Below are 14,658 nucleotides of genomic sequence, written 5' to 3' on the forward strand. Positions count from 1 at the left end.
GTAAGTAAGTAAAGTAAGTAAGTAAAGTAAGTAAGTAAGTTAAGTAAGTAAAGGAAGTTAAGTAAGTAAGTAAGTAAACTAAGTTAAGTAAGTAAGTAAAGTAAGTAAAGTAAGTAAACTTTATTTCTATGGCACCTTTCACAGACACAAACATCACAAAGTGCTTCACAGACAGCAAAAATAGCTAAAAACAATAAAACAGACAACAGATATAAAAARCAACAATTAAAACACAATAAAAAGCACATTAACTAAAAGCCTGTCTGAATAAAAATGTCTTAAGATGTTTCTTAAGAGTCAGTAGAATCTGARCAGCGAAGGTRGGATAGGAGCGTCATTACTGAGGTTTAAATCAGGCTTTCTGTTTCCTCCGTTATCTTTCAGGTCCTGTCACGTAGCTCAGATTGTAAAGAAATAAAGACCATAAACTTTTTGTTTTTATCATTTAATCTCTGAGTTTCTCTTTCCTTATGAGACTTAGACGCAGCAGCCTCTTGTATTTATTTTCACAGAGAAAGTCACAACATTTTACTCTACAGACTGAATTTCTCTACGAATAAAAGTTTCAGTAGCATAAATCAAGTACGCTTCTGACAAAATGTTACAATTTTTATTTTGTTTTTTTGTCCTTATTCTCTTATGTTTATAACTCTCAGCAGATGGCCATGCTGGAGGTGACGCAGAAGAGGAAGGTAAGACAACATCTGTTGAAATTAAACTCTGAAGTTTCATRAAAATAAGGATTTTTACAAAATAAAAATGACATTAGATTTACTGATCTCAGGATTCTGTCTCTGCTGTTGATGACATCATCCTCAGCGTAATTTAAAATGACCTTTAGATAGGGTGAAACGTTCAGTTATCTGGAAGAGACGCTGCTCCTCCACGTCGAGTAGAACAAGTTGAAGTGGTTCTGGCAATTGGGAGGAGACCCCAGGAAAGACCCACGACACACTGGAGAGACTATGGACTATGGATGGACAAAACATTAAGAGATCACTGCTGAATTTTCTTAACATTTTTTCTTTCTTTTTTGTCTGCAGACCACAAAGAGACCACCGCAGAAGAGAGTAAAAAAAGTAAGACGCTTGATGAATCACAAAGTTGAACTTATTTGCCTACAGCACTCTTGTAGACTACAGAGGTCCTGCAGATCCTTAAAAAATCTTAAAAGTCTGAATTCAGCAATCCAAAATAAGGCCTTAATTAGCCTTAAAATGTCTTAAATCAATCTTTCAGAAGTCTTAAAAATGTTAACACATTGTACATAGGATGATTGTAATTCATCTCAAATGTTGAAATAATTGGCAAAAGTGTTTTTTAAATATTCACATGCAGACATTCCCCTTTGACATCACTTCCTGTTATTTCACAGGCAAATACCTCAACTGTCCATCTGAGCAATGTGAAATTTGTTTTGTAATATGTTAACATTATCTTTCCAAAAATGCGTTCACTTTTCTTACAAAAAAATTGGTGTCACGGGCACTTTAAGGTTTCATCTACAGCAAATTGGGGTTGAGACCCCACTGTGGGTCCTAAAACTCCAAATTTTGGGTCGTTAGAGGATTTCCAGAAATTAAATTAAGTTTAAAACTGACTGCTAAGAATGTTTCTGCTACAGTTAGATATGGATAAAAACAATTGGTCTATCAGCAATAATTTAATACTTAAACAAAAAATACATTGGTTTATGAGTTTCTGCTAGTTTTTTGTCATTTGGGTTTATTATGAAATTGGTCTTAAATTTAATTTCTTTTGGCATTAAAAAGTCTTAGAAGGTCTTAAATTTAACTTGAMTTAAACTGTAGGAACCCTGGACTAAGTTGTCAAACCAACTCAGTCCTTTGTTTTACAACAGGACTTTAGCCGTTAAAAAAAACTGCTCCAGGACCAGCATACTGCCCAAAATTAGTGTTTATGTTTACAAATTGTGGCTCTTGGTGCAGAACTTCAAAGTATATACTGCAGCCGATTACTCCAAAAAAACCTACTGAGCGATGGACAACAGACCRGGATTTTCACATTCTAATATAATCTAAACAATGGGCCCCATGCAAGAACCGTTCATATGAACAGATTTGTTTTTAAGTTGTGCGTATGAGTGATTTAGGAGAACTTATGGCATTCAACAATTTTTTCGTTTTCAGATACGAACAAAATTCACAAGTGTTCCAGATCTGTTATATATTTTACGTACGGTCAGTCTGCTGTTATCCACAGGGATTTTCTTCACAAATAACTTAATAATAACTTAATAATGTAGCCTAACAACATAATTTAAATAGGCTATTAATGCTATTGTAAAACACTACTATAAAAGAGAGAAATTTAGGATAAGCATACAAAAATGTTCTTGCATGAGGCCCATTGTCTTAAATACCATCATAGACAGAAAGGCGTCACTAAGAACCCACCGTCCTCCCCCAGCACGATACAAAACGTTCTTTAGAATCCTTGACCTGGATGATTTTTCTCTCCAGGTGCTGAACCAGAAGCAGCGGCGTTAAACGGCAGAGGTGAGCTGATTGTGACTCACGTGCTCGTCTTGTGTAGGCGCCTGGTTTGTTAATCACACTTCATTTTTATTTTTATTCTGACAGATGACAGATTCAAGTTACGCTGTGAAAAATGCAAAGCCATTCACCAGGTGAGCTCAGGAAGGAGATTTTACTGGTTTGGTCGCTGCAGCAGACAATAGTTTGTACAGTTTTAAAACGAGATTTAACAACAAACGGACAATTAAGAATTTACAGTCTTGTCTAAAACCTCATTAAAAACCATAAAAACTGTAGCATTGTTATAAAATAAGGATAAATCAGGCAAAAGCATCAATGTCCTCTTAAGACTATTTCCCATTTATTTCTGTCGGTTTGATCTAGACTGCTGTCAGGGAGTGACAGACACAGATGTGAGTTTACCGTGGTGACCTGAATTAGCCACTAGCAGCAGCTTTAGCGTTTGTTTTGATCTTGTTTCTCTTTACTCTTTCTATTCAGCGATTACATTAAAATGTTGGCATTTTGTCAGCATAGATATCAAGTTATAATTGAGCTCTACAGGAAAAAATGATTTGAGKATTTTGGGCAGGAACTGCATCCATTAAAACACCCTCAGAAATGTTCCACTTGTGTTTTTATAAAYGTGTAAAAAATAAAATAAAATAAACTGTTGTTTTTGACAGACCCACGGCAGTGAGCTTGTTACACCTCAGAGGCTCTCAAAGGGACGATTTCAGTAAGTGAGACATCCTGTGTGTCTGAAGTGTCCCTGTAGATCTGATGAGTGAGCAGCATCACTCATTGTGTGTGTGTGTGTGTGTGTGTGTGTGTGTGTGTGTGTGTTTCAGGTTGCCGCTGGAAGCAGAAGGCACTTACGAGTGCTCTGTCACCGGCCTGGTGTTTGAAGCAAGTGAGCGGGTTCTCGTGCGGTACTCTGTCCTGTCTTGGTCCAAATTTGGCGCCTTCCTGCCGAACTCGTGGAAATGCGCCGGACCCATCTTCAACGTGGACACGGTCAACAAAGACGCATCCGTCCTCAAGTCCATCCAGTTTCCTCACTGCATCTGYTTGGCTCGTAAGATCATGAAACTCTGTTTCGGTAATGAAACGTATCGAAACAGTCGTCATAAAAAATGCTTTTTTTATCTCCTTCGTCTTGACAAAGATCCAGAGGAGGACATGACGTTCAGCGTCCTTCACATAAAAGACAACCGCCCGCTGATCGAGCCCACCTCGGACCACACAGGGAGCCACGTTAAGTGGAACGTGAGCTCCCTGTCGCCCGTGGGTCCCATCTTTCGGACGAGCCAAGCCGTGGAGCACCACGGGGTGGTGCTGGTGTACAAGCAGCTCTGCAGCGACGCAAACAGCTACAGCTTCCACGTCTACCTGGCCACCAACAGCGCGTCGGACATCAAGGTGAGTGTCTGTGAAACCCCAGTCTCTGGTATTTTCAGAAAGCAACCACCATTAGCTGCGTTTCCATCGCAAATGTGCGCAAAACTTTGTCGATGTTCTGTTAATGTCGGAAAAACACAGTTTCGCAACTGCTGTGTTTCCATGTAAGAAATGCTTTTAAAGTCACGCGTGAACACGCTTGTTCTCGCGATACGTCATTACAAACATGGCGGCAATGGATGTAAACAAAGCACATTGCTACCATGACACTAGCGCTCATCATCAGCCATCAGGAGACGTCGTTGTCTTATCGAGGCTTTCGAGCGACAAGACTCTTACACTTGGGAGCGTCTACGTATGCTACGTTTTTTGGGAAATTGTAGTCGGTGAGTTTACTACTTTCTTTTACAACTTCAGTGATTTTATGTCCTGATGCATCTCAGTAATCCAGTGATTTTACTATTACTTCTACTTCCTGTTGTCTTCTTCATCATCTTTTTGACTGTAGAAACAGCCGGTTCTTGATCTTGTGACTCCCATGATGTGAAAAATGTGTTTCCATTGCAGTTTTGCGAAACACACCAATGTCGATACGGCTGAAAAACCACCTCATCCTAGTGCAAAAACATTTTGTCAAACGACACAAGTTTTTTTTTTCGAAATTGACGTGTTTCCATTGAGCAAATTTCTTTTCGAAATTCAAATTTGCGCATTTTCATATTCAGTGGAAACGCAGCTACTTTGAAACAAACAATGCATTTCTTGAAAGTTTCACTTTACGGCACCAGTATTTCTTYGTTTGGCCTCCTTTACTGCTGGAAATTAGGTCAGATTTTTCCAAACAGTTTGTGGTTTCAGGTTCCTGTTTTATTTTWAATCTGCAACAGATGATTAGTGGAAGCTCCTTTTAATCTGTAATTTACACAACAGTGCACTGACTAAGAAACAAACTCTAGCTTTTGTTCACTGTTCCCCAAATTTACAGCAACAAAATCCTGCAGTTACAGTATTTGTCCCAGTGTTTGGGAAGGTTTTAAATGTCTGGATATTCACATTAATTCAAACCACATTTCCTTTCTAGCTTCTAAAAAAACCTTCCTACAGTTAAAATTGAAACCTTTTTTTTTAAATGCAAAATTTGTGTTTTAATTGAGGAATTTTCTCCACAGAGTTGCAAATCAAAAACAAAACAGGAGCATGGATTAAAAAAAAGCCCTCATTGCAGCAGCTGCACAAAGAAACATTCCACTCATGAGAGCATGAGCAGTGATGTTTGGCGGATGAAACTCCAGCAAAATGCCTCACCTTTAAGGCTGCTTGTGTAAAAATAAGAGTGAAGTTGGACGCTGAGGGGAACTTTCACTTTTTGTTTGAAGCTGCAGCAGCTTCGGTGTCGTCATCCCTCACAGAACATAGAGCAGGTGTTTTTTTTAGGCCAGTGTAACACAACCATCGCTGGTTTTACTGGCTGCAAACCACCTGCCTGATGGGAATGCTGAGCAGGAATGGGGGTGGAGGTAAATCACTCGAAGCTTTTCTAAGAACAGGCCGAGTGCATCACACAGTTCTGACTGCCTGATGTCAGTAAACAGAGCAGCTCTGAAATCATACAGGAAGTGGGATTGTGGTTGCGTGAGCCATGTGTGCTCAGGAGGACCCAGATGATTGATTAGTAATTGTGCTACATGAATTTTAACCCACAAGGAAAAATGCCAGTTTCTGAAATATGTAGTCATTACTGTTTCGATATTATTTAACATTTCCGTCACGTGATGTTTTCTTGCTCTCAGCTGAACTCGTAGTCACTTTTGTTTTGGATGCCTTTAGTGGAAGTTTTTCTGCAATGGTTGGGACGTTGYGTAAAATGTAAATAAGAAGAGAATGCAAAGATTTACAAATCAAAGAAACACATTTTATTCACAATGGACCATTTTTTTTAGATTCGATGGCAGGAAAACATCTAAAAAAATTGGGACGTTAGGAATAAAAAGAAGTGAGCAGTAAGAACAGGAAACAGCTGGAGGAGCGAGGAGGCCAGTCAATAAAACACACGGGTATAAAATCAGACTATTTTCAGAAACAAAGATGGATCTTTGTCTAAAAATAGAGGAACAATTTCAGAATGTGTTCCTTAAAGACTATTTCATCATCTACAGTTCAAAAATATTGTCAAAACATAAAAGAGAAAACTAAATCTGGAGAAATCTCTGACCTTAGAAAACAAATATGTTTGGTGGGGATGAGTGAAGAATCCAAACAAGTGGGGGCTTCAAAYGACATTGAGCCCAAACCTTCGTGTTCATCTGATAAATGCCTCCCCAAGAATTATTTTCTTTTGAGTGCTCAGAGCCAGGCAGTGGCCTAAGTAGTGCAAAAGAGGTCTCTAATTCAACACCACAGGCATCACACAGACTATTGCCATGGAGTCCCATGCTTTTTGTGGTGGTTGAGCAGCTTGTGGCCCAGCGTAAAGCTTTCCTTGTCAGGGCGATGAGAGCTTTCCCAATCCTAAGATTTGGGCCTGAGCTATAGAAGGCAAAGCTGTAATTAAATATTGGGTGTTAAACAGACCGAGCGACAAAGAAAACTGTTCTGTGGTCTAAAAAAAATCAAAACGTCTTACTCTTTTCAAAAACCACAAACATCACGTCCTCCGTACTAAAGAGATGAGACCATCCGTCTGTTTGCACACATTTCAAAAGCCTGCCTCTCTGATGGCRTGGGTGTGCATTAGTGCTTACACATCTAAAAACCATCTTTGTTTTTAGGATGTATTGTTGCCATTAAATTCAAAATCACCTTTTTTAAACTAACAATCATTTAATTTCTTAGCTTAAACATCTGATATGTTCAGTGTTCCACTGTAAATAAAATAATTTGTTTTTTATTTACATTTTAAACTGTGTCCCAACTTTTTTTAAAATTTTTTTTTATCTGGGTTGCATTTTAATTGCCAACAAACTGACTTGCTTCCTCTTGTCTTCCTGCTGGGCTGCTGTGAATCAGGATATAGGCAAACAAGTGCGGGCCTGCAAGAATCGTTAYGTTAGGATCGATAAGCCTCCCACGTGCAAACTGGACGAGGGGACGTATCGTCTCCTGAGCGAGCCGGAGGGAGAGATCAAACCTCAGGTGTGTCTCGTTCTAACCAGTCGCTGCAGCATGCCGTCATTTTGTGACTCTTGGGTCCGACGGAGAATAAAACTCCTCTGCTTGTTTTTGTTTGTCCCCCACGCAGGACCTAAAATTCACCCTGGCAGTGACCAAGATGAAAGGCTATTTCGAAGCTTTCTTTGAGCAGCCGCCTCCTTTTAAATTATCTCTAATAGAGATTAACTCAGAACAGACTGTATGGGATGTCACCATCAGAGAAGGTACCAGCACATTTGGGCTCAACGCCAAGACTTCATTTATTAGACAAATWAACATCTTTTCGTGCTGTTTCCTCTCAGGTGACTGTGTAAATAACACAGAAAAGAAGCCGAGGAAACGAACAGAGTGTATGTTTCTTCTTTCACTTAGAAGCAGATTTTCCAATCGAGTTTTCAGCCTCTGCAGGGTGACTCACGTCGTATTGATCTCTGTTTTGCAGCAGGCAGGAAGAGGAGCAGCAGCCCCTCAGAAGAAGAAAYTGCCTGCAAAAGGCCTCGATGGCAGGATGAGTCAGGTGACTTTGCTCTTCTTTTGACCAGTGATTTGTTGAATTGCCAAACTAGATCTTTATCCAGAATAAAACTGAATCTAAGTAAGTAAGTAAGTATTTATTTATTTATTTATTGCCCTCTCTTTCTTCAGATGGGGTAAGCGCAGTGACGACTCAGTGTCAGGACTTGTCAGAGAAGCAGCTGCTGCGGGTAGCCAAGCAGCTCGGGACGGAGTGGAAGCAGGTGGCCATCTACCTYGGCCTGAAATCCCGGGAGCTGGACGACATCCAGGCGGTGGAGAAAGATGTGAACATGCAGAAGCTGAAGATGCTGGTGGAGTGGAAGAGCCGAAGGGGGTCGGGCGAAGCCACAGCGTCCCACCTGTTGGAGAGTTTGGAGGAGCTGGACGACTTACCCAAYGAGGTTTATCAGACTCTGAAAGGTACAGCCCAGCTGATATACAGAAGAGTACATTATAACACTCTTCAATACATTATATAATGCAATCTGATTATATATCAAATATATGATTCAATACATTATAATATATTATGTAAAATCTGATGTAATACAGTACAAAGCATTATAATATATAATATAATAAAATGTGTTATGATGAAATGTATCTCCCACTGGGAGGAGACCCAGAGGAAGACCCAGGACACACTGGAGGGACTGTTTGTCAGCTGGCCTGGGAACACCTTGGGATTCCCACAGAGCAKCTGGCCCAAATGGCTGGGGAGAGGGAAGTCTGGGTTTCTCTGCTTAGACTACTGTCCCCATGGAAGAAAATGGATAAATGGATGGATGAAACATACAATTACAATGCTACGTGATATAAAATGTGGCACAATGCTTTAAGATGCTGTATGAATACAATATTATATAGCAGGGCTATTCAACTAAATTGCTCTAGGGTCCAAAGTTACTGCAGGCCAACAGCTGAGGGGCCGAACATCCAGCAATTAAAGTCATTATGTAAATAAACTAAGTATTACAAAGATCTGTTACCTTTAARTTAGTTTTGCTGCTTTTAATCATGAATACAACAAATAGAAAAGAAGTGATATTAAAACAAAACCAAAAACAATTGACACATATTATTTTGACATATTTAACTTGCCACATTTTTAAACCAATTTTATTTTCACTTATCTTAATTTTATATTCGACTGCTTGTATTACAAAGATCTGTTACCTTTAAATTAGTTTTGCTGCTTTTAATCATGAATACAACAAATAGAAAAGAAGTGATATTAAAACAAAACCAAAAACAATTGACACAAATATTATTTTGACATGTTTAACTTGCCACATTTTTAAACCAATTTCATTTTCACTTATCTTAATTTTATATTCGACTGCTTGTAGTTTTAAGTGTCTTGGGTTTTCACTSAAATGGTTTTTACCAGCTTTTGGCCAAGATTCTGACATTTCTGTATACCACACACGTCTACGTTTAACTTAAAGAACTTACAGCAATTAAAGTAGAAAACCGAAGGTTTGGGCTTAAGAAACATTGAACTTAAATGAACCAATTGATGGGCCGGATTTTGGTCACCAGTGGGCCTGATGTGGCCCGCGGGCCTCCAGTTGAATAGCCCCTAGTTATGATACAAGACAATGCAATACTATTTGATATAATTCAGTTTATTTACAAGTCATTGTACACTTATGCACTTAACACAAACATTCATTTACATTATGAAAAAAATATTAGTAAATTTAATCCATTTAAGGAAGGCAGCAGATTACATCCAGGCCTCACTTCATTAGGTGATAAGGATTTGAAATTATTAACTGAAAATGTGGTTGGAGGACAACAGAGCTGCTTCATGKAAGGAGAACCTCAGCTTAGCCTTTTAGCTTTAGCGTTAGCTGCGAGCTAAAACATGTTAAATATATATAATTAAATAATGTCTAATTAATTTTGCTTGCTGGAGTTCCCGTTAACGTTTAGATGTTTTTATTGTGTCTGTTTTCAGGWATGAGGGACAACCGAGCAGCTAAATAAAATGTCTGAATTCAACGAACACGCTGAAYATTTTCCGCTCCATCAAATGGAGAYGACAAAAAAAATCTCAGGAGTGCAGCGAGCGAGGCGGAGTCGACCTGCGGACCAAAGATCTCTTCCTTTTTTATTTTCTGTACTTGAAGCATTTAAGACTTTTTGTTTTTACATTTCATGGGAAAAGACCACTGTCTTTGCTGTTATTGGGTGAACGTTTTGTTTCTGTAATAACTGCAGAATCCAGAAGTTTTTTTTTGTATTGTTTAAGAATGACTGAGAGGTCATTATGATATCCTGTAGCTAATTATGTAGCTAGTAGCAAATGTAAATAGAGGTACTGCAGTGCTTCAGCTGCAAAGKTCAGGTCAAAAACCTAACCTGTGTTTAAAGTTTCACTTTTAAACGAGTTTCTCTTACAAAAATCAGGCATTAGGGCACGTGTTTGTGTCTGCTCAGAGAATTAGACTGAATCATGGAATTAATTTGTCTCAAGGATTTTTATATTTTTGTCCTTTTTGTTATTTTTGTCAAAGTTTTTAAAGCTTATAGTTTATTTTTTTAAGTTTATTTCCTGTTGTTTATGTTTTGTATTTCATTACTTTGACTCTGTAACATGAGGTGAAATTGCTAAAAGTCCAAATTTTGTTTTATGGTGTTTATCAGGAATTACTTAATGTGTCTCGATGAGAACACATCTGTCTTTGTGAAATTGTTTGTGTATTTCAGTTGAGTACACTCTAAAAAACATTCAACACTTTAATAGTCAAGGCTGAGTTTGACTTTCCACCTCTGAAAAATGTATAGTTTTTAATTTGCCTTCCAGAATCATTTTCAGTTCTTATTGACTAACCTGTAAAATTGCTTCTTCAGGTACAATACTTGAAATAAAACTGTTTTTGACATGTCAACACTATTATAAAAAAGGCTGAAAGTTGCATACTTACTATTTTTTGTGATCTTTCTCTGAAATATTTTATCATTTTACTGAGTTTTAGCTGTGCTCTGCAGTTATTCCAACAATGCTGCACGTTGGGAGGACATTTTGCTATCACAACATTAAAAACAAACACACAAAAAACCCTCATTTATAAATACGTTTGTTTATAAAAGTTAACAAAAAGCTGGTGTAAAAGATAAAAAAAAACTGTATGAATGTACACACCTGTATTTGTGAAGAGGGTGCCTGCACCAGTATCTGTAAAAATGTCAGTGCTAAATGTGTCATCAATCATGTGACAAGTTCTAAAAGTGATTAGCAACTTGACTAAAAATGAGTGTGGGGGGAAAAGTATGGAGGTAAATTTGTGTTTTTATTATTCAATCAAACAAAAAGCATATTCAATCAAAAAAAATAATTCCATAGAAAAGCAGCCAAAGCACGAAAAACAACAAAAAAAGTATGATGAACTGTTGATCAAAATACATTATTACAAGCATCTTGCTTCTTGAAAGCAACAAAAACAAACAGATGACTTAAGAGTTTTGCACAGTCGCTACTGGGCACTGATTGTGATAAAATTTTATTCTTAATAGTTAAGATGTGCTTAAAAAATAGCTATGCTACGTTATTTTCCCCAGATTTTCCATTTCTTATCTCAGGTCTTTCTCCGATGACACCCCCCACCCCCACAAAAAAATAAATAAAAGTAAATAAATAAAAAAAATCAACTTCAGGTTTTGATGCCACAAATAATTTATTATAAATAACAATAAACCAATAAATTACAAACCATCAAATAAATACATTTTAAATAAATAAATAACATTCCTTCATGTTTGGGGAATACATTCATAAAGACTGGCCAAGACGGCCTACACTGCCTTCTTTAGCAACAGTTAGTCTGTGCTGGAACTCAGAGGAGTCGTAGCTTCAGACAGTTAGCTTATGCCTGAGCAGCACACAGATTTGCAGCTTTGTTTGGTGTGAAACACCACACATTCAGTAGTTACGATGGTAGTGAAGGATTATTAGGACTTGTGATAAATAGAGGGAAAGCCTGTGCTTTTGACTGGATTGATGGTGATGTGGAAGTTTTGGGACTTTTTTTTTTTTTTTTACTTCCTATGGTCCCCTGAGGAGATGTACCCCATGGCTCTGTTGATGGTGATGGCACGGACATGGAAGCCCCTCATCATCTTACACATCTTCTGTCGATTCGTATAGGAGTCGCCGATCCACAGAACGGCGGCCTCCACCTGAAAGACAAACAAAATATGGAAGAATGACTCATCAGTTTCACAAGGAAGTTCCGCCCTCAAGTCCCAAGAAATAAAACAACAAAAACACAAGGAGTTAAAAGAAGAAAAAAAGGTTTTGATTTCTGTGACCACAAGACACAAACCAGGAACAAAAAAACAAAAGGAGAAATAAAAAAATACCTCTGTGGAATCACTCTCTGCACTTGCTGTTGTGGAGCAGTCCTGAAGAAACCAAGAAGGCGTTTGTCAGACAACGACAATGAGCCTATGTTATTTCCCAGGAGATTCTCCTGACACTATTTCTTTCTRTCTGACAATATGACAGCACACACCTTCCTCAGGTTCTGGACGAATGTCACAAATGGTAGCAGAAGATTCTTTTCTTTCTTTTCTCTGTGGAGTGGGGTCTGGAGGTAGGACTGGATGGCAGCTTCATAGTAGGCCAAGTCCTTCATGATGCTCCTCAGACACTCGCTCTGCGGAGAGGAAGAGAGAAACGTGAGGCCCTGATGAAGGGATCAGAACGTGTTTTTAGTGAAAACACCAACACACCTCACTGAAGGACGAGTCTCTTTGCACCGCGCAGCTGCTGTTCTGGAAGAGAATTCAAACATGAGATGTTGGAGTCGAGAGGTTTTATTCACTCCATGTGTTCTTCTCGAGAAAAGATGTTATCTAAAGAGAATAATCTTTTATTTTAAAAAAAAGATGTTCATAGTGCAAAATAGGGTGTGTTTATTGTGTTTCACCCAGTACTGTCTTTAATTGGTAAATGGACTGTACTTAAATAGGGCCTTGCTATTCAACCAGAATACTCAAAGGGCTTTACACTACAATTAGTGTCCTTATTTACCCATCCACTCAGCTCTCTGCAAATCATATATGGAGACTAATCAGTGCTTTAAATCACATTCACACATGAACGGGTTGTTCCGAACTGTAACTTCCCTTCATTGGATCAATAAAGTTTCATTCATTCATTCATTCATTCATTCATTCATTCATTCATTCATTCATTCATTCATTCATTCATTCATTCATTCACTTATGAAATATCAGAGGCAGTGGGGGTTCAGTGTCCTGCCCAAGGACCCTTCAACATATGACAGTGGTATCGAACTTCCAACTCTTGCCTTGGAGGACGACTCCCCTAACCAACCACACTGTAAAAAATGAAATGTTGGATTTATTTAACCATGTTATGTTACCTGGTTCCACTTAACTGAGTTGAGTAAATTCAAAGCAACATACTAGTTTTTTAGCCAAAGAACATGAGTATGTTGCTTTGAATTTACTCAACTCAGTTAAGTGGAACCAGGTAACATAACATGGTTAAGTAAATCCAACATTTCATTTTTAGAGTGCAGCCACAGCTGCTCAAACCTGAGGATGTTCTAAAAGTGACGGTTGTTCCTTGATGGGACATTTTCAGCAGGCACTTCTGAGTAGATGTTTGAGAGCTTCAGCCCTTTGTTGGATTGTGATGTTCAAAAAGTGTCTACACGTCTATCAYTTTTAAAAGTCTAAATCACACTCTAAAAATGAAATGTTGGATTTATTTAACCATGTTATGTTACCTGGTTCCACTTAACTGAGTTGAGTAAATTCAAAGCAACATACTCATGTTCTTTGGCTAAAAAAACTGGTATATTGCTTTGAACTTACTCAACTCAGTTAAGTGGAACCAGGTCACATAACATGGTTAAGTAAATCCAACATTTCATTTTTTACAGTGCACAAATTTTCCTTTTTATAAGCCTGTTTTTTTTGTCTCTTGATTCCTAAAATCACCAGGATTCATAGAACTGATGACAATTTTATGTCACTTGAAAATAAACCATCTTTGATAAAAGTGCCTTTAAAGTATTTACACTTTGTACTGATGGGAGTGACAAAAGTTGCTGATCTGATTAAGGACAATTTGAACCCTAAACGCACATTTTGCCCTGAGACAACAGTTGTTGTGACTTGGCGCTACATAAATAAACTGAATTGAATCTTATTATCGAAAGTTGCTTCTGTATAAACTGCAGAATGTTTCAAACTCTTCTCAACCATTGCAAAAGAAATAAAGAATATTTTTTAAACACAGGTTTATCAACCTTTTGTCCTGAAAAACAAGTTAAAATCGTAGAAATATATTTCTAAGCATGTCCTGTGTCAACTTCAAATCCAAAACTCATTCAAGGAATTTGGATTGGACAGGAAAAAATAAATAAAAATGAATAAAAAAATAAATAAAAACTATCTTAAAATGAACTGAGTCATTTTTTTCTTAAGAAACAACTTTATTACGTTGTTTTCTGAAGAATAAATTGAGACACTTTACGTTTTAAATAGTAGCTCAATGGATAAGAAGCGGTACCTGAGTGGGCGCGCAGGCCTGCACGGTCTCCATGCTCGGGATGGTGGAGGTGATCTGATTGTCACACAAATCCTGCTGCGACAAAAAGGTAAGTTTTTCACTATGAGCCACGCGGAGATGGGAAACATTGGATTAGAATGAAATGAACAACAGAACAGTTGCTCACCGTTTCAAAAAGACCAGTGATGTCTTTCAGGAGGGTCTTGAAGAGCTTTGCGCACTGCGCGCGGTTTGCGCTCGCATCGGGCAGCGGCAGCGCGCCGGACGTGCGGCAGCTCAGGCTGAGCAGCAGCAGCTGCAGCACACAAGAGGCGAAGTCTGGAGACACAAAACAGCATCAATACTTGGATGTATACATTTCTCTGACAGTAGAAAGGATACACTGAAAGAAGCATAAAGATTTGGTAAATGTGCGCAGACTTACAGAGATGAAACTTGGCCATTTTTCTGATCCTGATGGAAACTTGATGAACCTTGTCAGGCAGTAACAACAAACTGCTGCCTCCATCTCAAGAATCTGTTTTATAGACGAGTTCGGTG

At 38.3% G+C, this 14,658-nt stretch overlaps 2 protein-coding genes across 4 annotated transcripts in view; one reads left to right on the top strand and one right to left on the bottom strand.

Moving 5' to 3' along the window:
* Positions 1-8,104, top strand: part of si:dkeyp-97b10.3 (uncharacterized) — a 20,326-nt gene extending 12,222 nt beyond the window's left edge. The window contains exons 5-16 of one of the 3 annotated variants that reach the window (XM_014011074.1): positions 657-692; positions 1,044-1,079; positions 2,484-2,519; positions 2,604-2,650; positions 3,185-3,237; positions 3,350-3,576; positions 3,667-3,920; positions 6,906-7,031; positions 7,138-7,273; positions 7,352-7,399; positions 7,495-7,566; positions 7,695-8,104. In XM_014011074.1, the coding sequence (XP_013866528.1) occupies positions 657-692; positions 1,044-1,079; positions 2,484-2,519; positions 2,604-2,650; positions 3,185-3,237; positions 3,350-3,576; positions 3,667-3,920; positions 6,906-7,031; positions 7,138-7,273; positions 7,352-7,399; positions 7,495-7,566; positions 7,695-8,044 (1,421 nt within the window). In that variant the 3' untranslated portion in view covers positions 8,045-8,104. Of the gene's footprint in view, positions 1-656; positions 693-1,043; positions 1,080-2,483; positions 2,520-2,603; positions 2,651-3,184; positions 3,238-3,349; positions 3,577-3,666; positions 3,921-6,905; positions 7,032-7,137; positions 7,274-7,351; positions 7,400-7,491; positions 7,567-7,694 lie in introns of all 3 variants that reach the window. The other 2 variants (XM_014011073.1, XM_014011072.1) reach the window with 2 other exon arrangements.
* Positions 8,105-11,295: 3,191 nt separating this feature from the next.
* il12a (interleukin 12a) lies at positions 11,296-14,449 on the bottom strand (the record flags this gene model as incomplete). Its single annotated transcript, XM_014010997.1, has 5 exons — positions 11,296-11,750; positions 11,934-11,975; positions 12,086-12,259; positions 14,119-14,193; positions 14,285-14,449. Coding segments are annotated over 5 exons (597 nt in total), but the record flags the coding sequence as incomplete, so codon positions are not given.
* Between the last annotated feature and the right edge of the window lie 209 nt (positions 14,450-14,658).

Source organism: Austrofundulus limnaeus, unplaced genomic scaffold (genome assembly GCF_001266775.1).
Source record: "Austrofundulus limnaeus strain Quisiro unplaced genomic scaffold, Austrofundulus_limnaeus-1.0 Scaffold76, whole genome shotgun sequence".
Lineage (NCBI taxonomy): Eukaryota > Metazoa > Chordata > Actinopteri > Cyprinodontiformes > Rivulidae > Austrofundulus > Austrofundulus limnaeus.